Here is a 15,698-nt window from a genome sequence, read left to right as displayed (position 1 = left end):
GAATCTCTAAGAATTGTTTTGTTCTAAAGATAGCTCTACACTCTACAGAATCACCGGCATGTCACAGTAACTTCTTGAAACATCTCAACTATTTCAATAAGAAAACGTGTGTAACAACTGGGTTCAAAACTTACTGTGCAAATCCACAATAGAATACAAAAGAACAAACCATTTTTTTGTTAACATTTTAAAGTAGAATTTGACGTTTGTTTTTGTAATGTCAGTATTCTTAGAATTTATTTAACATTTCATTTTTTTTGTGATACTAAAAAATGGCAGATTTATTTCTTCCGATAAACCAACCAACCAACCAACAAGCAAAAACCCCTCAGAATCTTGTTTACTTGTGAACGATCCTCCAACTTTTTTTCATAAGTAAAAAAGTCTATAATATAGTCTATGCATATGAAATACAGAAGTCATGATTTGTCACATACAACAAATACAGTGATACTCTACATTTTCTTTATTTTAAGAATGTCTGCAATAACTCATATGGTTTGAAAGAAAATGGATATTGGTAACCATATTAAATTTGAAAGATATACAAGCAGTCAGTATTTACATGTACACAAAAATGCTGATGTTTTGTTTTAGTTACAGGGGGACATAACCAATGCTATGTACGTCTGTTAATGCGTTCTTTTTTTTATAGAAGAGTGATCTTGCTCTGGATCCATGGGATGAAACTGGACACTTTGGTGTAGAGGCCAGCAGTTTGACCGCATGCGAAGCCTCCTGAGACTATGCCCTGGACATAGTACTTCCCGTCATTCTCTCTACAGGCCAGTGGTCCACCCGAGTCACCCTGGGTTAGAAACAAAACCATTAGTGTGTCATATATGGAATCCAGCACACATTGAATGCAGGAGGCAATGAAAAAGCAGACATACTGGCCAAAGATGAAAGAATGAACAAACAAATGAAAATCCCTCTCTACCTAGAAGAAATGATAAAAATAATAGAGAGTAGAATAAAAGAATCGCATAATTTTTAGACTCAGAACCGGACACAACAGAATGAGACAACATATGTTCCGGAAGCTTAAAGTCGGGACGAGCGAAACCTGTCCTTGTGGAGCATCACCAGAGAATGCAGATCATGTTATTCATTGTTATTCAAAGCTGCATACTATATCAAGAGGCCCGAACAAGACTCTGGCCCCAAAACCTTCCAATAGCATAAAAACTCAACTGAGAACTGCCTGATCTGGAAACCACTGCGCGGTTCATCACAGATCTAGGATTACTGATCTGAACGCTCGGACATGTCAAATGAGAGCGAAGAAGAAGAAGAATTGTGTGATATGTGCAGCTTAGGTTGTTTTTTTTCTTAAAAAACGGATGAATCATTCTTATGAACGTCCCAGCTCATACTGAGACCCCTCTCTCTCTCTATGGCATTTTACGTCTGTTTATCCCCCCACACTGTATATCTGTGACTTAAATAATTTGTAACAATAAGTAATTACCTGACACGAGTCTTTACCCAGAGTTCCTGCGCAGAAATTAGTCGCTGAAAAGTAGCTTCCATACAGGGATCTGCAGGAAGTGTCGTTTACAATGGGCACATCAACCCATTGAAGGTTGGTTGAAATAGAAGCGTCTGCAGCAGCTATAATAAGAGAAAAAAACATGCAGAATTTTTTTTTTTACCCTTAGTAAAAGTATATATAACATTTTTGAATATTCACATTGATGGATGGGTCTTGTAAAAAACATCCGGAATAAAATATTAATCTCACAACTGTAACCAATATTGGATTTACGTCTAAGCAACATAAACTTAGGGCCCTTGGGACCCCGACAAATGGTTCCAGTGATATTTTCAATCCTTAAAAAAAGAGCACAGGAAATATTTGCTTCTGTTGATTAGCCCAGATCTAAATCCGGCCCTAACTGTAACAAAATCAAAATGTGCCAGTCAGACACCTGGATGAGCATTGTTAGAACACTGACTGGTACTGGGGGAGGGAGCCACTGTGATACTTGACAAGATTACTTTATCCAATGGACCACAAGCAGCCCAAAAATCCACCAACTCGTGTATTTTATAAAACTTATCTTTAGATCCAAATATTAAGGTGTAGTTTAATATTTCATGTGGTACCGCAGTCATATCACATCCAGCTAAAACAAAACCGTTGTCTGCCGGTGGTCGATTTTAGTTCTGTTTTCGCCTTCAGCGCCTGATTTCGACAGTAACTTTCATTTTGGTCTAAACTTCCCAACGTACCGGTGGAACAGTAAACAGTGTGTCTACAATGTCCACATCAGCTTTCACTTGACTTATTTATAGTGTGGTCTTGCCATAGGGAGTAGTAGATGACCCTCTGGCTTAAGTTAAGATGGCGGCGCTTTCAAGTGAGCTTAATAAATCACTACGTTAGCCAACAAAATCTCGGCATTTGCAAAGTAGTGGTGCTCTTTTGTATGGATCATGACTGCATGGGTGCTATACAGAAAGTAACTCCCGGCTTCTCAAACACTTTCACCAAATATATCTGCTCTTCATTACGGAAATACAAATAAAGTAAATTGCACTATGAACAAAAATATGAAAAGGCACAACAAATATCTTATAAAAATACGCCACTAACAACTGTACCAAAATCACAACTACAAAAATCACCATAGTTGCATCTATGCTATGCGCGTGCGTGGGTACCTGATGTCAATAACTAACTTTATCCCATGGTCTACTTACTGGATGTGACTCCCCAGCCCATAACTTTGCAGCGTGTGGCGTTCTGTGGCGAGCTCGTAGCATTCACAAGACAAAGTGGGCGTTGACACGTAGTGAAATTCAATGGCAATGACAGTGTCACAATAGCAATGTCTTTATCTAAAGTTAAATAAAATAACATATACCATATAAAAACATAAGTAAAATCTTCCAAAAATCACTCGTATTTAAAACTCTGTAAATCTTTTATAAATCGCTAGTCTTCGTAATTGAGTCCTCTAGACAACCTTTATGGACGAGTCGAAAGTGAAAGCTTCTTAGATCTAAGTTAAATGTATCCATACGGTATTTTACATTTGAGAATAGTTTAACATCATTGTGTAACACTAGCAGCGTAGCTCTTTTTTTTATTTGATGGGGTGTGGGGGCAAATGGTGAAAGGGCCGCTTAATGCTCAATACCTTTCTCTTACAATACCTCAATAGATTCGGTTTTGATTTATTTAAAAAAAAGGTTGAGGCGATACAAGGGTGCCATTAACACCCTCATAAAATTGCTTCTTTAAAAACGTCGATACTATATCCTACATTACCTAATGTGATCCCGTTGTATTGTTCGTGAGCTGTGATTGATTTAACAACTCGTCTTGTGGCGGTAGCGATAGACGAGGAACCTGTAAATACTACAAAGTTGACAGCAGGTTCCACAGTGGTGATCTTTGTTCTGGAAAACAAATGTTGTATCAATCAATCAATCAATCATCCATTGATCTCCTTCAATCAAAACAGCTATGGTTCATCTCTTGGAGCGACGACTTTAAACGATATGAGAGCCTGTGCATCAGCTATGATCGTCACGTTTTCTCTAACACAATCAATCAATCAATCAATCAAACAACCAATGACAGAGCAACGTACTATGAATATCTGTTTATCTAGCTAACATTAATTTTGCTAAAGGTATAGTCAAACTACCAAGGCAGTACTCAGGACAGAAAATTAAAACGTTTACCAGAACACATTTATATAAATAGATAGAGATAGATAGATAGATTGATAGATAGATAGATAGATAGATAGAGATAGATAGATAGATAGATAGATAGATTGATAGATAGATAGATAGAGATAGATAGATAGATAGATAGATAGATAGATACGTAAGGGCCCTAACTAATTAATTCACCTATCAATAATTCTCCCACGTGGACGAAAATGTATTATTACTTGCTTTGGGTCTCAGAACAACTAATATATTTTCCCGATCAAACTCAGAGCAGTTAAATTTACCGAAAACGAGGTTTTCGACCCAATATATTTTATAAAGCCGATCTATAGCCGATATTAGAATTTACGCTCTTCAACGTAAGAGATAATTGAATTCGCTTGCCAAAAGGATGTATGGTGTGTGTGGGGGGGGCGTTTACTTGTAGACCTTTGTATTATTAATGTTTTTTAAGTAAGAAAAAATAAAACGAATCAAATAGTAATTCAAATAGTAATTGATCGCAGCAATAAAACGGCGAGTGTCACCAGAGAATGCCGACCATGTTCTTCAAAAGCTGCATTCTCCATCTAGGAGGCCGGAACAAGACAATGGTCTTAGAATTCCCCGATAGGAAAAAAAACTATTTAGAGAGCTTCCTAATTTGGGAATTACAGCGCGGCACTTTTCAGATATACGACTAGTTATCTGAAGCTCCAACATAAGAATGAGAACGCAATAGAAAAAGACGAAGATCTCTCTTCCACTCGTAGCCAAATTGATTTTTTCAAAATACCCTAATTTTACATAAATAAAAAATAGTATAGCCTTTATTTATGACAAAATATTGAGATCATTGTGAAAAAAAATTTAGACTGAATAAATAAAAAATGCCATGCGGCCTTAGACCTATTCGGTACAAACAGAAGATTAATGTAAAATAAAATTCAAGGCGGGTGGAGTTGTATAGAAAATGTAGTTTTGCTAAAGGAAATCCACTTAAGAGCTGACCATACTTGACCACCTAATAAAAACCACCCACGTCTATGTGCAGTACTGGATTTACTTATAGACACCGTAAACTATAGCTTAGGGCCCCAGTCAACCTTATAAAGAAAAAGGAAAGGAATAAATTATTTTATTGATTACAAGGAACCTTATATCTCAAATAGTTTAGGGCGATATCTTCTAAATCAGGCCCTGTTTATGAGTAAAAGTAGTAAAGTTTCCCTTTCAGACCTTGCGATCTATGGGGCAGATGATGTTAAGGTCATCTGTTTCTATGGCCAACGGTTAACAAGCAGGGTGTCATGTGGCCAGCATAACGACCAACCGCCTTTACTTTCCCCGACTAAAGTCAGGTACCCATTAGAGTTGGGTGGACTCAAGGGTGCCCAAAAAATCCCGAAATTCAAAATCCCAGTCTTCACCGAGATTCGAACCCCAGGCTCGGAAGCCGAGTGCTTAACCACTCAGCCACCGCACTCCCCATCTGTTTATGAGTACTTACGTGGTATTGGTCTCAGCTACACAGTGGGCGGCTGTCAGTATGTGGGTGCTATCAATGATAAATCCCCCGCACAAGCCTCCTGCTACTTGGTTATAGAGGACGACCATCCACGGGAACTCGCAGCTCGTTGCGTTGGTGCCGCCAATAATACGGAAGGCGCTATTAGCCACTCCACAGATGTCTAAATAGTCATGGATACAATTAAAACAAGCAAAATATTTTCAAAATGTTTTTTTTTTTTTAAAACGGGTATAATTCACTCGTATCCATCATAAGAAATTTAAAGTGCTAGTCAAATATTGTTTTGGGATTTCTTGAAGATAAGACTGAGCCTACACGGCAATCATAATCTTGTTTAAGGATTTAAGGTTACAGTATTTACTGATGCTATTAGCCACACGAGTTTTTAAATTGTCTATTGGCAATCTGTGATTGTAAAACGAAAAACAAATCAATGATTAATTAATAGATATAGATATTTATAGTAGTCGCTTAGAGCACACCCGTATGCTTTTATTCTTTTATAACTACTTATAGAAGACAATTAATTTGTGTTAGTATGTGTTAGTACTCTCCACTTTACTTATTTAAAAGTATTTTTAAAACCTAAATTAAACCCTCAATTAGCTGCTAGAATATTAGAATTGACAGAAGGAGTAGAACGGCCAACGCTCGATTACGTATACTATGGCCTCCTTTAGTCACGAAGCGACTATGGATTATCTCATGGAGATGAGATGAATGCCTGGGCATTAGCTGTGGTCGGAACGATGTCGCCCACACCTCAGTTCCACCCTCTCCACGCAGCTAAAGGAACGGCAGTGCCAATACAGTTTGGTGTCAGCGGCGTCGCAGGTTCTGCATGGGTGTAGCGTGTAGCACTGGGGGCTGCAAACTGCCTTAGGGTCATGATTTTTACAGTGATTGGGTATAGAGGTTTGAATTCAGAGTTTTCCTTCTCCTGGGTGGGTAGCCAGCCATGGCTAACGAGCCACTCCTACTCGAAGCTTACTGGTTAAGGCGCCAGTTACTCGCCTTTGCCCCTTCTCCTGTTAGTGAGAACAGTTCCGCCGGACTCAATATCTGAGCCACACGTGAAGGCCAGGGGTTGGACTGGTTGTCAGAGGCTATTTGAGACGCATTTCATTAGGAAGCATTTTATAGAGGTAGTGGAGTGCTTACATCCATTACCACTTCCAGCAATGACAACCTTGCGGAATGACGTACATGTGTCCTTAAAACCGACATTTAAATGCTAATACCTAAATATGTCTTACAAATTTTCGAAAATATTTGTGCATACATGTTTTTTTAAGCATTATATTACAGAAAACAAGCATTCAAACGGTTTTTGTGAATGACCCCTAAAGCTCTTTACTTGGTCTTTAAGATTTTCGTAAAGATTTTTTTTGCTTGTCACCAAAACAGAAGAAGGTTTGGAATTGAGTTTGAATGTATTAGAATCCAGTTAGAAAACAAAACGTAATTAATATGTCTAGTATAGCACCCATCACTTTAAAGTAAAAAGATCTAGTATAGCACCCATCACTTTAAAGTAAAAAGATCTAGTATAGCACCCATCACTTTAAAGTAAAAAGATCTAGTATAGCACCCATCACTTTAAAGTAAAAGGATCTAGTGTAGCACCCATCACTTTAAAGTAAAAAGATCTAGTATAGCACCCGGCACTTTAAAGTAAAAAGATCTAGTATAGCACCCGGCACTTTAAAGTAAAAAGATCTAGTATAGCACCCAGCATTTTAAAGTAAAAAGATCTAGTATAGCACCCGGCACTTTAAAGTAAAAAGATCTAGTATAGCACCCGGCACTTTAAAGTAAAAAGATCTAGTATAGCACCCAGCACTTTAAATTACAAAGATCTAGTATAGCACCCATCACTTTAAAGTAAAAAGATCTAGTATAGCACCCATCACTTTAAAGTAAAAAGATCTAGTATAGCACCCAGCACTTTAAAGTAAAAAGATCTAGTATAGCACCCAGCACTTTAAAGTAAAAAGATCTAGTATAGCACCCATCACTTTAAAGTAAAAAGATCTAGTATAGCATCCAGCACTTTAAAGTAAAAAGATCTAGTATAGCACCCAGCACCTTAAAGTAAAAAGATCTAGTATAGCTCACATCACTATAACACAATAAGCTCATAAAATACTTGCCTTGTATTGACGTAGTGCTGGTAGTAGTGGTGTTTGTAGTCGGTGCTTTGGTTGTGGTAGTAGAATTTGTTGTCGCTGTAGTTGAGTTCGCTGTGGTAGTTGTGTTTGTGGTAGGCGCCTTGGTTGTGCTAGTAGAATTTGCTGTCGCTGTAGTCGAGTTCGCTGTGGTAGTTGTGTTTGTGGTAGGCGCCTTGGTTGTGCTAGTAGCATTTGTTGTCGCTGTAGTCGAGTTCGTGGTGGAGTTGGTGACCACAGCTTTGGTCGTGTAGACGAGGGTCGTAGGCGCCGCTGTCGCGATGGTGGTAATAGGGGTGGTGGTGGTGGTGATTGGGTAGACTCTGGAAATGGAGAACAACGCATAACAGAGCCCTGACACCCACATGCGGGTGCTGTCCTGGATACCGTAAGTCACACCCTGATGACAAAGAACGCAAACAAACTTCTATCGAATCATCATTATGAAATTGAAAGAAGATATGTGACTCGAAAAAAGTTCATTATTGATATGTTTAACATATAACTTAATCTTCTCAATTTAACAATATGTGCTCAATAACGATCGGAGGTAAAGATACCCCTTTTAGACTTTGTGATCTATCGGGGGAGATGATGTAAATCACATCTGTTTCTTTGGCTGACCCTAACATATGTCGGGTACTCATTTAGAAATTACTTAAGGGCTTCCTAAAAATCCCGAAGCTCTAAATCCCAGTCTTCACCTGGTTTCAAATTAGCCCAAAATTAAATATAAAAGGAAGCAGATCATTTCTTGACTTTCTAAGTTTAACAAAAGAGATCATGTCTTAATGTGTCGCGTGGAAGCACATGTAATTAATAAATGATAGCAGGCAATAGTGCCATAGCATCTGTCTGGAAGTACTAACTGTTCACTAATGAAGTAGTTGAGATATAGTGGTTGTATCATTTATCAAGTCATACTATCGCGTATGGGGTATTAGTGTATCAGGTTAATGGGGTTCAGGTTAAGCAATCTAGAAATGTAATTAATAAATGGTCTTTAGATCAAGCATTCTAGCTATTTATCAGGTAAGTAGGCTTTAGGCCAAGCAATCTAGCTATGAATAAATGTATCGTAAAAGGGGTATAGATCAATCATTCTAGCTATTTATCAGGTAAGTAGGCTTTATGCCAAGCAATCTAGCTATGAATAAATGTATCGTAAATGGGCTTTAGATCAAGCATTCTAGCTATTTATCAGGTAAGTAGGCTTTATGCCAAGCAATCTAGCTATGAATAAATGTATCGTAAATGGGCTATAGATCAAGCATTCTAGCTATTTATCAGGTAAGTAGGCTTTATGCCAAGCAATCTAGCTAAGGGTAACTGTATCGTAAATGGGCTTTAGATCAAGCTCACCAGTCATGTATTACTAAAATTAGTGAAATGGGTTTTTGATCTAGCCATCGATTTTTTTTTTGATAATTGGCTCATTAGCTTTACACGAGCGTCACCTATGTAAATAATGTGAACATCATCTTAACCCTGGGTGTTACCTGTACACAATTCTGTGTGGAATACTGTTGCAGTGCTCGTACGGCCAGTGGTATAGTTGGTGCAGTGTTGGTAAATGAACAGTAGTTTCTGTAGTTGGTATAGATATAGACTGACTTGCATGAGCCTTGAACGATTTCTTCCTCAACTGAAAAGTATTGACGACTTATAGACACGAAAAGGCAAGACGTCAAGAAAATAAAAAAAACAATCCTTAAAAAAAACACCCTAAAAACAAAGCTAAAACTGATAACTCCGTCCTTAAAATTTTATCTACCAATAATGTAAAAGTTATTTTCCTTATTCGATATCAATCAAAATAATTAATTACCAATACTTAATTGACTAATTGAGTATTGTTGTTGATTCATGTTTTGTTAGGTACAATAAATCAATGTTTAAATTATCAACTTGATCGGAGAATGCGTGAAGAAAAAAAACAACGTTAGCAACTATTTAACTCTTTCTCTACTAACTGACGATACCAACGTTGATTCCACTAGAATGTGGTAAATAATTACGGAGAGAAAGAGTTAAGGGGGACTTTTTCTTCGTTCTCACTTTTATGTTGGAGCGTTCAGATGACTAGATCAAATACATGCGATGAACTGCGCAGTGGTTTCCAAATCAGGGAGCTCTCCATATAGTTTACTTTCTATTCGGGTGTTTTGGGGCCAGTGTCTTGTACAGCCCTCATTGTTAAAGGGAACATTTTTGGAGGACATGGTCGGCATTTTCTGGTGACACTCCACATGGGCATATCTCACTGGTTCCAATTTTGAGCTTCCGGAACATATGTTGTCTCATTCAGTCACTGGCGGATCCAGGGGGGGGGGGCGGTAGGGGCGATCGCCACCCCCACTCGGGCGACCCCCCCCCCCGAAGGGGGGGGGCGGACGAATTATAGTATAGAATTCACACAATTTGTATGCGAATTTATTACTTATTTTAATAATATATACTAATTATTTATATTTCAACCTATTTTTAGATTATTTCGCCCCCCCCCCTTCTAGTATTTTGGCCGATTTGGTAGGGTCGGGAGGGGGCGATGGTATCAATCCGCCCCCCCCCCCCCCACCATAAACTTTCGAGTGGGGGGCGCGGTCCTATTTATTTGTAGAAATCACAGCTTGCTAACAGAATCAATTAAATATCTATATGATTAAAACTTGTTATTGGTATTTTAACCTGTATTTATATAATTTCGTTCACCTGTTGGCCGATTGGAAGGGGAAGAGCGAATACCTCCACTGCCCTTCCCATCTAAACCCTTCGAGTGGGGGGGGGGTCCTACTTTTATGGAGAAATCATAGTATGTGAACAAAATTAGTCAAATATCTATATAATATAAACAGGTGGAAGTGCGATACATGCAATCACCTTCCCCCCATCGGACAAATCAATACCTTTTCTTTTTGTATTATAGTAAGAAATTACAAAATTTAAAAAAATCTATCACTAATATAATTTATATATGCTATAAAGTAAATTCTTATATCGAGTCGCCCAACCTCTATTCTTTAATGCAAAATGCAATCAACAGCAGAAATTATAAAAAAGAGAGAGAATTAATCGTTTTCATTTTATCGCCCTTCCCCTTTCCGGACAGAGTTTGTATAATTTAACATGAATTTATCATAACTATTTTAAGAAAGACTTTTTCAAACGAAAATTTTCAATATAAGTCACGGTTGAGATGAGTTCAAAAGCCAGATAATCTTTTCCTAGTCGACTTTTTCCAACCTTTACTCTATCTCATATTTTTCTAGTTAAATAAATTTAGGACTATAACTCACAATTTATGCTAGAATTTTATTGAATATTATTGATCGAATATTTTTTTTTTCGGCGGCGATCCTCAAAACCTTAATCTAAATATGTGGGGTATCTAATCTTTTCAAAGAACAAATCGGTTTATTTGCAATGTATTAAGGGACTATAAATTCATATTAGAATATTTTTCTCATTATTCAAAAAGGTCCTTTATAATAGAATGAATAATGAGCTGTAGATGTCAGAAGAATGCGTTTCTGCATTGAAAAATGCAAGAAAACGCTTTTTGCGTCGGGGCTTCGCCCCGAACACCACTAAAACGTAATGAGCTGAAGATGTCAGGAGAATGCGTTTCAGCCGTGAAAATGCAAGAAAACGCTTTTGGCGTCGGGGCTTCGCCCCGAACCCCATTGATAAATAATGAGCTGTAGATGTCAGAAGAAAGCGTTTCTGCAGAGAAAAATGCAAGAAAACGCTTTTGGGCGTCGAGGCTTCGCCCCGAACCCCACTGAAGAAGCTTACAGCGCTCTCCAAACCCCCAAGCTTGCAAGAGAAAGACTGTTTTTTTTTCTGTTTTTTTCGCCGAAGATTGAGAAACAGTCTTATTTTATTCTCATATATATATATATATATATATATAAATAAATAAATAAATAAACAAATATATATATATATATATATATATATATATATATATATATATATATATATATGCTGTACGCACGTTTATGCACAGGGTTAGGGTTTACTAGGCGTTAGGGTTAGGGTTTGGAAAAAAATCGCCCCCCCCACTCCAAAGTTCTGGATCCGCCAGTGCATTCAGTTGTGTCCGGTCTCAACTCAACAAATTTAGCCCTATCTTTGAAAACTGAAGTATTACTTTCCCTTGTTACTATTAAAGAAATTAATTATTACCAGAAATTAATTGTCTAATATTGGTTACTTTGTTAACTCTTTCTCTACTAACTGACGACAACAGCGTTGATTCCACTAGAATGTGGTAAATAGTTAAGATATTGCTACAGTGGTTGTATCATTTATCAAGTCATACTATCGTATTTAGGGTATTAATGTATCAGGTAAATGTGAAGAAAAATTGAAGTATTACTTTCCCTTGTTGCTATTAAAGAAATTAATTATTACCAGAAATTAATTGTCTAATGTTGGTTACTTTTTTAGCGGCCCCCGAAAGGGGAAAAGACGCTATTAGTTTTGTGTGAAATGTCTGTCCGTCTGTCCGTCTGTCCGTCTGACCGTCTGTCCGTCTGTTCGTCCGTCCCGTTTAGATCTCGTAAACTAGAAAAGATATTGAAAATCCGACATCACAATATTTTAGACCATTCAAAGTTCTGATGCAACGGCTACTTTTTTTTTTCTGAAAGCGAAAAATCTAATTTTTAAAATCAGTTATGCAAGCAGTTTTTTAAAGAGAAAAAGCTAATTAGTATGCATTATAAGTTAGACCTAAGTTAAAACGAATAGTAATCTTGTAAACTTCATTTTCGTTAACGTTTTCTTTATTGCGAAATTTTTTAATTTTTTTTTTTGAGCATTCGAAAAAGAGATTAAGCCTTTTCAAAACAATTACATCAATTATAAGACTTCAGTTAGGCCAGGAGAGGCGCGGTAGCTGAGCGGTAAAGCGCTTGGCTTCTGAACCGGGGGCCCCGGGTTCGAATCCTTGTGAAGACTGGGATTTTCAACTTCGGAATCCTTAGGCGCCTCTGAGTCCACCCAGCTCCAATGGGTACCTGATATTAGTTGGGGAAAAGTAAAGGCGGTTGGTCGTTGTGCTGGCTACATGACACCCTCGTTAACCGTAGGCCACAAAAACAGATGAACTTTACATCATCTGCCCTATAGACCACAAGGTCTGAAAGGGGAACTAGTTAGGCCAGGTTCACATCTAACTTTGCATTCACTTGCACCTATCCTTTGATCTGCTGTACCGTTGGGGCACTACACAAGATCTGTCAACCTTCTTTCTCCATTCTTATCTCTCATTTGTCTTTGATATAATTTCATTTGGATGTTCTTTCTGAAAATATTGGAGCCTGCCTTGGTGGACCACTTCGGGGGCCGATTTTGAGTTTGTGTTTCCATACAAACTGTCTTTGTAATCTTGTTTATTTATTTATTCATGTCTTGTCTTTATCAATGAATAATTGTGCGAAGAGTCAACTTGATCCGAAAATGGGTGTGGGAAAAATATTGCATACACACTTTTTACCAGACACACAGAGAGAGTTGATATAAGCTTTGTTAAAACATTCTATAATGTGTGTAGCAAACATCCGCATACATAAAACTGTTTAGTAAAACAATATCTTTGATTAATAAATGTCCTTGAAAGGGTATAAAATATAGTTAAATATTTTAACAAATTATCTATCTATCTATCTATCTATCTATCTATCTATCTATCTATCTATCTATCTATCTATCTATCTATCTATCTATCTATCTATCTATCTATCTATCTATTTATCTATCTATCTATTTATCTATCTATCTATCTATCTATCTATCTATCTATCTATCTATCTATCTATCTATCTATCTATCTATCTATCTATCTATCTATCTATCTATCTATCTACTTACCTTTTACCTTTCTTTTTATTTCTCTCTTTTCTCAGTTTTTATCCCCGTGTTTCTATCTTACCTTTTATATGACTTTCTATCTGTCAGACTTTCTTCCTGTCTGACTCTCTATCTGTCCAACTTTCTAACGTCTGACTTTCTACGGTCTGACTTTCTATCTGTCTTTCTACGGTCTGACTTTCTATCAGTCTGATTTTCTATTTGTCTGTCTTTCTATCTGTCTGACTTTCTTTCTTACTTTTTTATCTGCCCGACTTTCTACGATCTGACTTTCTGTCTGACTCTCTATCTGCCCAACTTTCTACGGTCTGGTTTTCTATCGGTCTGTCTTTCTATCAATCTGACTTTCTATCTGTCTGACTTTCAGTATAACCTTAAATATATATATATAAGTTCGAAACGATCCAACACGTTCTTAGCTTTCTAGGCAAGATACATTTCAACCATCTGTTTCGAATAGCCAGGGTAAGTATTTTCTTGTGACTAGGAATGCAAAGATACATACCTTGTTGGCTGCTACAGAGGACAACCCCTAGTAACAACAGTAATAACTTTTGCAACATCTTCAAGAGTGCACTATGTGATGGACGCAATTGCCAAAAAAAAAAAGTTTAAAAACACAGAAGTTTTGAATGAAGGGCATGGACCGACCCAACACTGAACATCAACACAGAGATTTTAACTTATATAGCTGCGAACAGTTAACAGTCCTAATGACCCTGTACATAGACATTGGGAGTAAGCAATCTGGGAAAAGGCCAGTAAGTATGGATATCGTCCATCACCTGCTTGTCTCTCAGACGACTACGTCAAGGGCGAGAACCAAATGGGCTCCTAGTTTCGTTTTTTTGACGTTCAATGTAATATCGTGTATCAATATATTCTTTTCCTTGGCCGTCTATCTGTTTGTTCATGCGTAGGTAATCATTGATTTGTTTCAGAAAAATTAACCCAGACTAACCTTCTTTTGAACGATTCAATGGAAAGTCGTTGAAGATGTTTATAGTAACGTCAATGACCGAACGGAAATGTTGGAATAAGGTAGATTGGAAATAAATATTGGCATTCAAAATATGCCTAAACAAAATCCAGGGATTCTAAACTTTATGGCCATCAACCCGCTTTAGCGAGACTCTAAACAGATCAATACTCTTAATAAATAACAAAGGGAACATTTCTACTAGATGGGATACATTAAGAGATACTAGTCGACCCGCGGCGTAGCATACGCCGCTATTTAGTGACGGGTACTGGAAGAATTTGCCGCTGGAATGCAAGATGCTGAAGCAGAGTTGTACTCCCTGATATGATCAGAGAAAAGTAAGGGCTGCGGATTCTTGCCACTTAAGAGGTTTTGTAATAAAGAATTAGGGTTTGGGATAGCGGTGGCAAAGACACTTTACCGTTATGACAACACTTAGTATAATGTCCGGATTTGTTTACCTCTGATGGCTAATGAAGAGCATTTAACAAAGACCATAGTGCGGTAGTGAATAGTGATAATAGCGTGACGTATTGGAGACATCGCCACAATTTCAGCCTCGCCACTATAAACGCCGGTATGGCAAGCTTTTTTTTTCCAGAGCTGAGGCCCATGTATTTTCTCTGTCCATAACTTTCTTGGTCACCAATGTCATGCGCATACTGAGTTGGTTCTTTGTTCTGTGTTTCTCTTTTATATATTTTATGCGCTGTTACCTAAGACGCTCTGTAAACGTCATTACTTTTTTTGTTTTGGCTTGGGTGGGAGGTCCTTGTTAGAGATTTATTGTTGTTGGTCCCCACTATCGTATGGGCAATATTTGGCCATTGTGCACAGCCGTATTTGGTTGTAGGCATCATGAGCCCGGAGTGTATCGCTTGCATTGTGCAGAGCCGTATTTGGTTGTAGGCCTCATAAGCCCGGAGTGTATCGCTTGCTTTGTAACTAAGGTGTGCCTTCCTGTTTCTTACGTTTTAGATTTGCACATAAATTAGGCTTAGTGAAAATATTCTTTAAATATAATATATTAACTACTCTAGATCTAATTGCTAGGTATAACTGTCATTCATGTCATATCATTTAACCTTCGTTACATAATTGTTTGTTGTTAACTATTATACTTTAATCTATTGGCAATACTTGTTCACTTGTTTACTTAAGTTATTTAGTAAATTATAGACTGTCAGGGGTACCCGGGCACATGAGCCAAGGCAAAATATACCCCCAACAACCATCTCTCTCCACATAGTGCGGTCTAGGGCTATGTCTTCCCAATGTTCTGTATCAATATTTCCGTTTGATTACATCTACATAACAAAAAGTGAGACAACCAGTGTTTTCTCGAGCCAGTCGAGAGTTGTCCATAAAGGTTGACTTTTTGGGATGCAATTGTCCTCCATCCGGCAAACATGACCAACACAGCGCATTTTAAATGGTCCATTTTAAACTGTTCTAGATGTCTTATCTTCAA

The 15,698-nt window shown here is 37.6% G+C and overlaps 1 protein-coding gene across 1 annotated transcript; it reads right to left on the bottom strand.

The window, feature by feature from the left end:
• Positions 1 to 451: 451 nt before the first annotated feature.
• Positions 452 to 13,922, bottom strand: LOC106079655 (chymotrypsinogen A-like). Its single transcript, XM_056035839.1, has 8 exons — positions 13,751 to 13,922; positions 8,868 to 9,013; positions 7,354 to 7,768; positions 5,180 to 5,360; positions 3,278 to 3,408; positions 2,707 to 2,844; positions 1,472 to 1,614; positions 452 to 808 (listed from the first exon to the last, which is right to left on the bottom strand). The coding sequence occupies exons 1-8, from the start codon at positions 13,806 to 13,808 to the stop codon at positions 650 to 652; spliced, it is 1,371 nt and encodes a 456-aa protein (XP_055891814.1). The 5' UTR covers positions 13,809 to 13,922; the 3' UTR covers positions 452 to 649.
• Positions 13,923 to 15,698: the final 1,776 nt, after the last annotated feature.

The sequence above is a fragment of the Biomphalaria glabrata genome, chromosome 7 (genome assembly GCF_947242115.1).
Source record: "Biomphalaria glabrata chromosome 7, xgBioGlab47.1, whole genome shotgun sequence".
Taxonomy (NCBI): domain Eukaryota; kingdom Metazoa; phylum Mollusca; class Gastropoda; family Planorbidae; genus Biomphalaria; species Biomphalaria glabrata.
The sequence above is the reverse complement of the archived record's forward strand: the minus strand, read 5'-3'. Positions and strand labels throughout refer to the sequence as shown.

Coding starts and splice junctions, on each gene's coding strand:
- LOC106079655 (XM_056035839.1), bottom strand. CDS start 13,808: ATGTTGCAAAAGTTATTACTGTTGTTACTAGGGGTTGTCCTCTGTAGC. Junction 2,845..3,277: donor ATACAACGGGATCACATTAG/GTAATGTAGGAT, acceptor ATTTAACTTTAG/ATAAAGACATTGCTATTGTG. Junction 809..1,471: donor TGGGTAAAGACTCGTGTCAG/GTAATTACTTAT, acceptor TTTCTAACCCAG/GGTGACTCGGGTGGACCACT.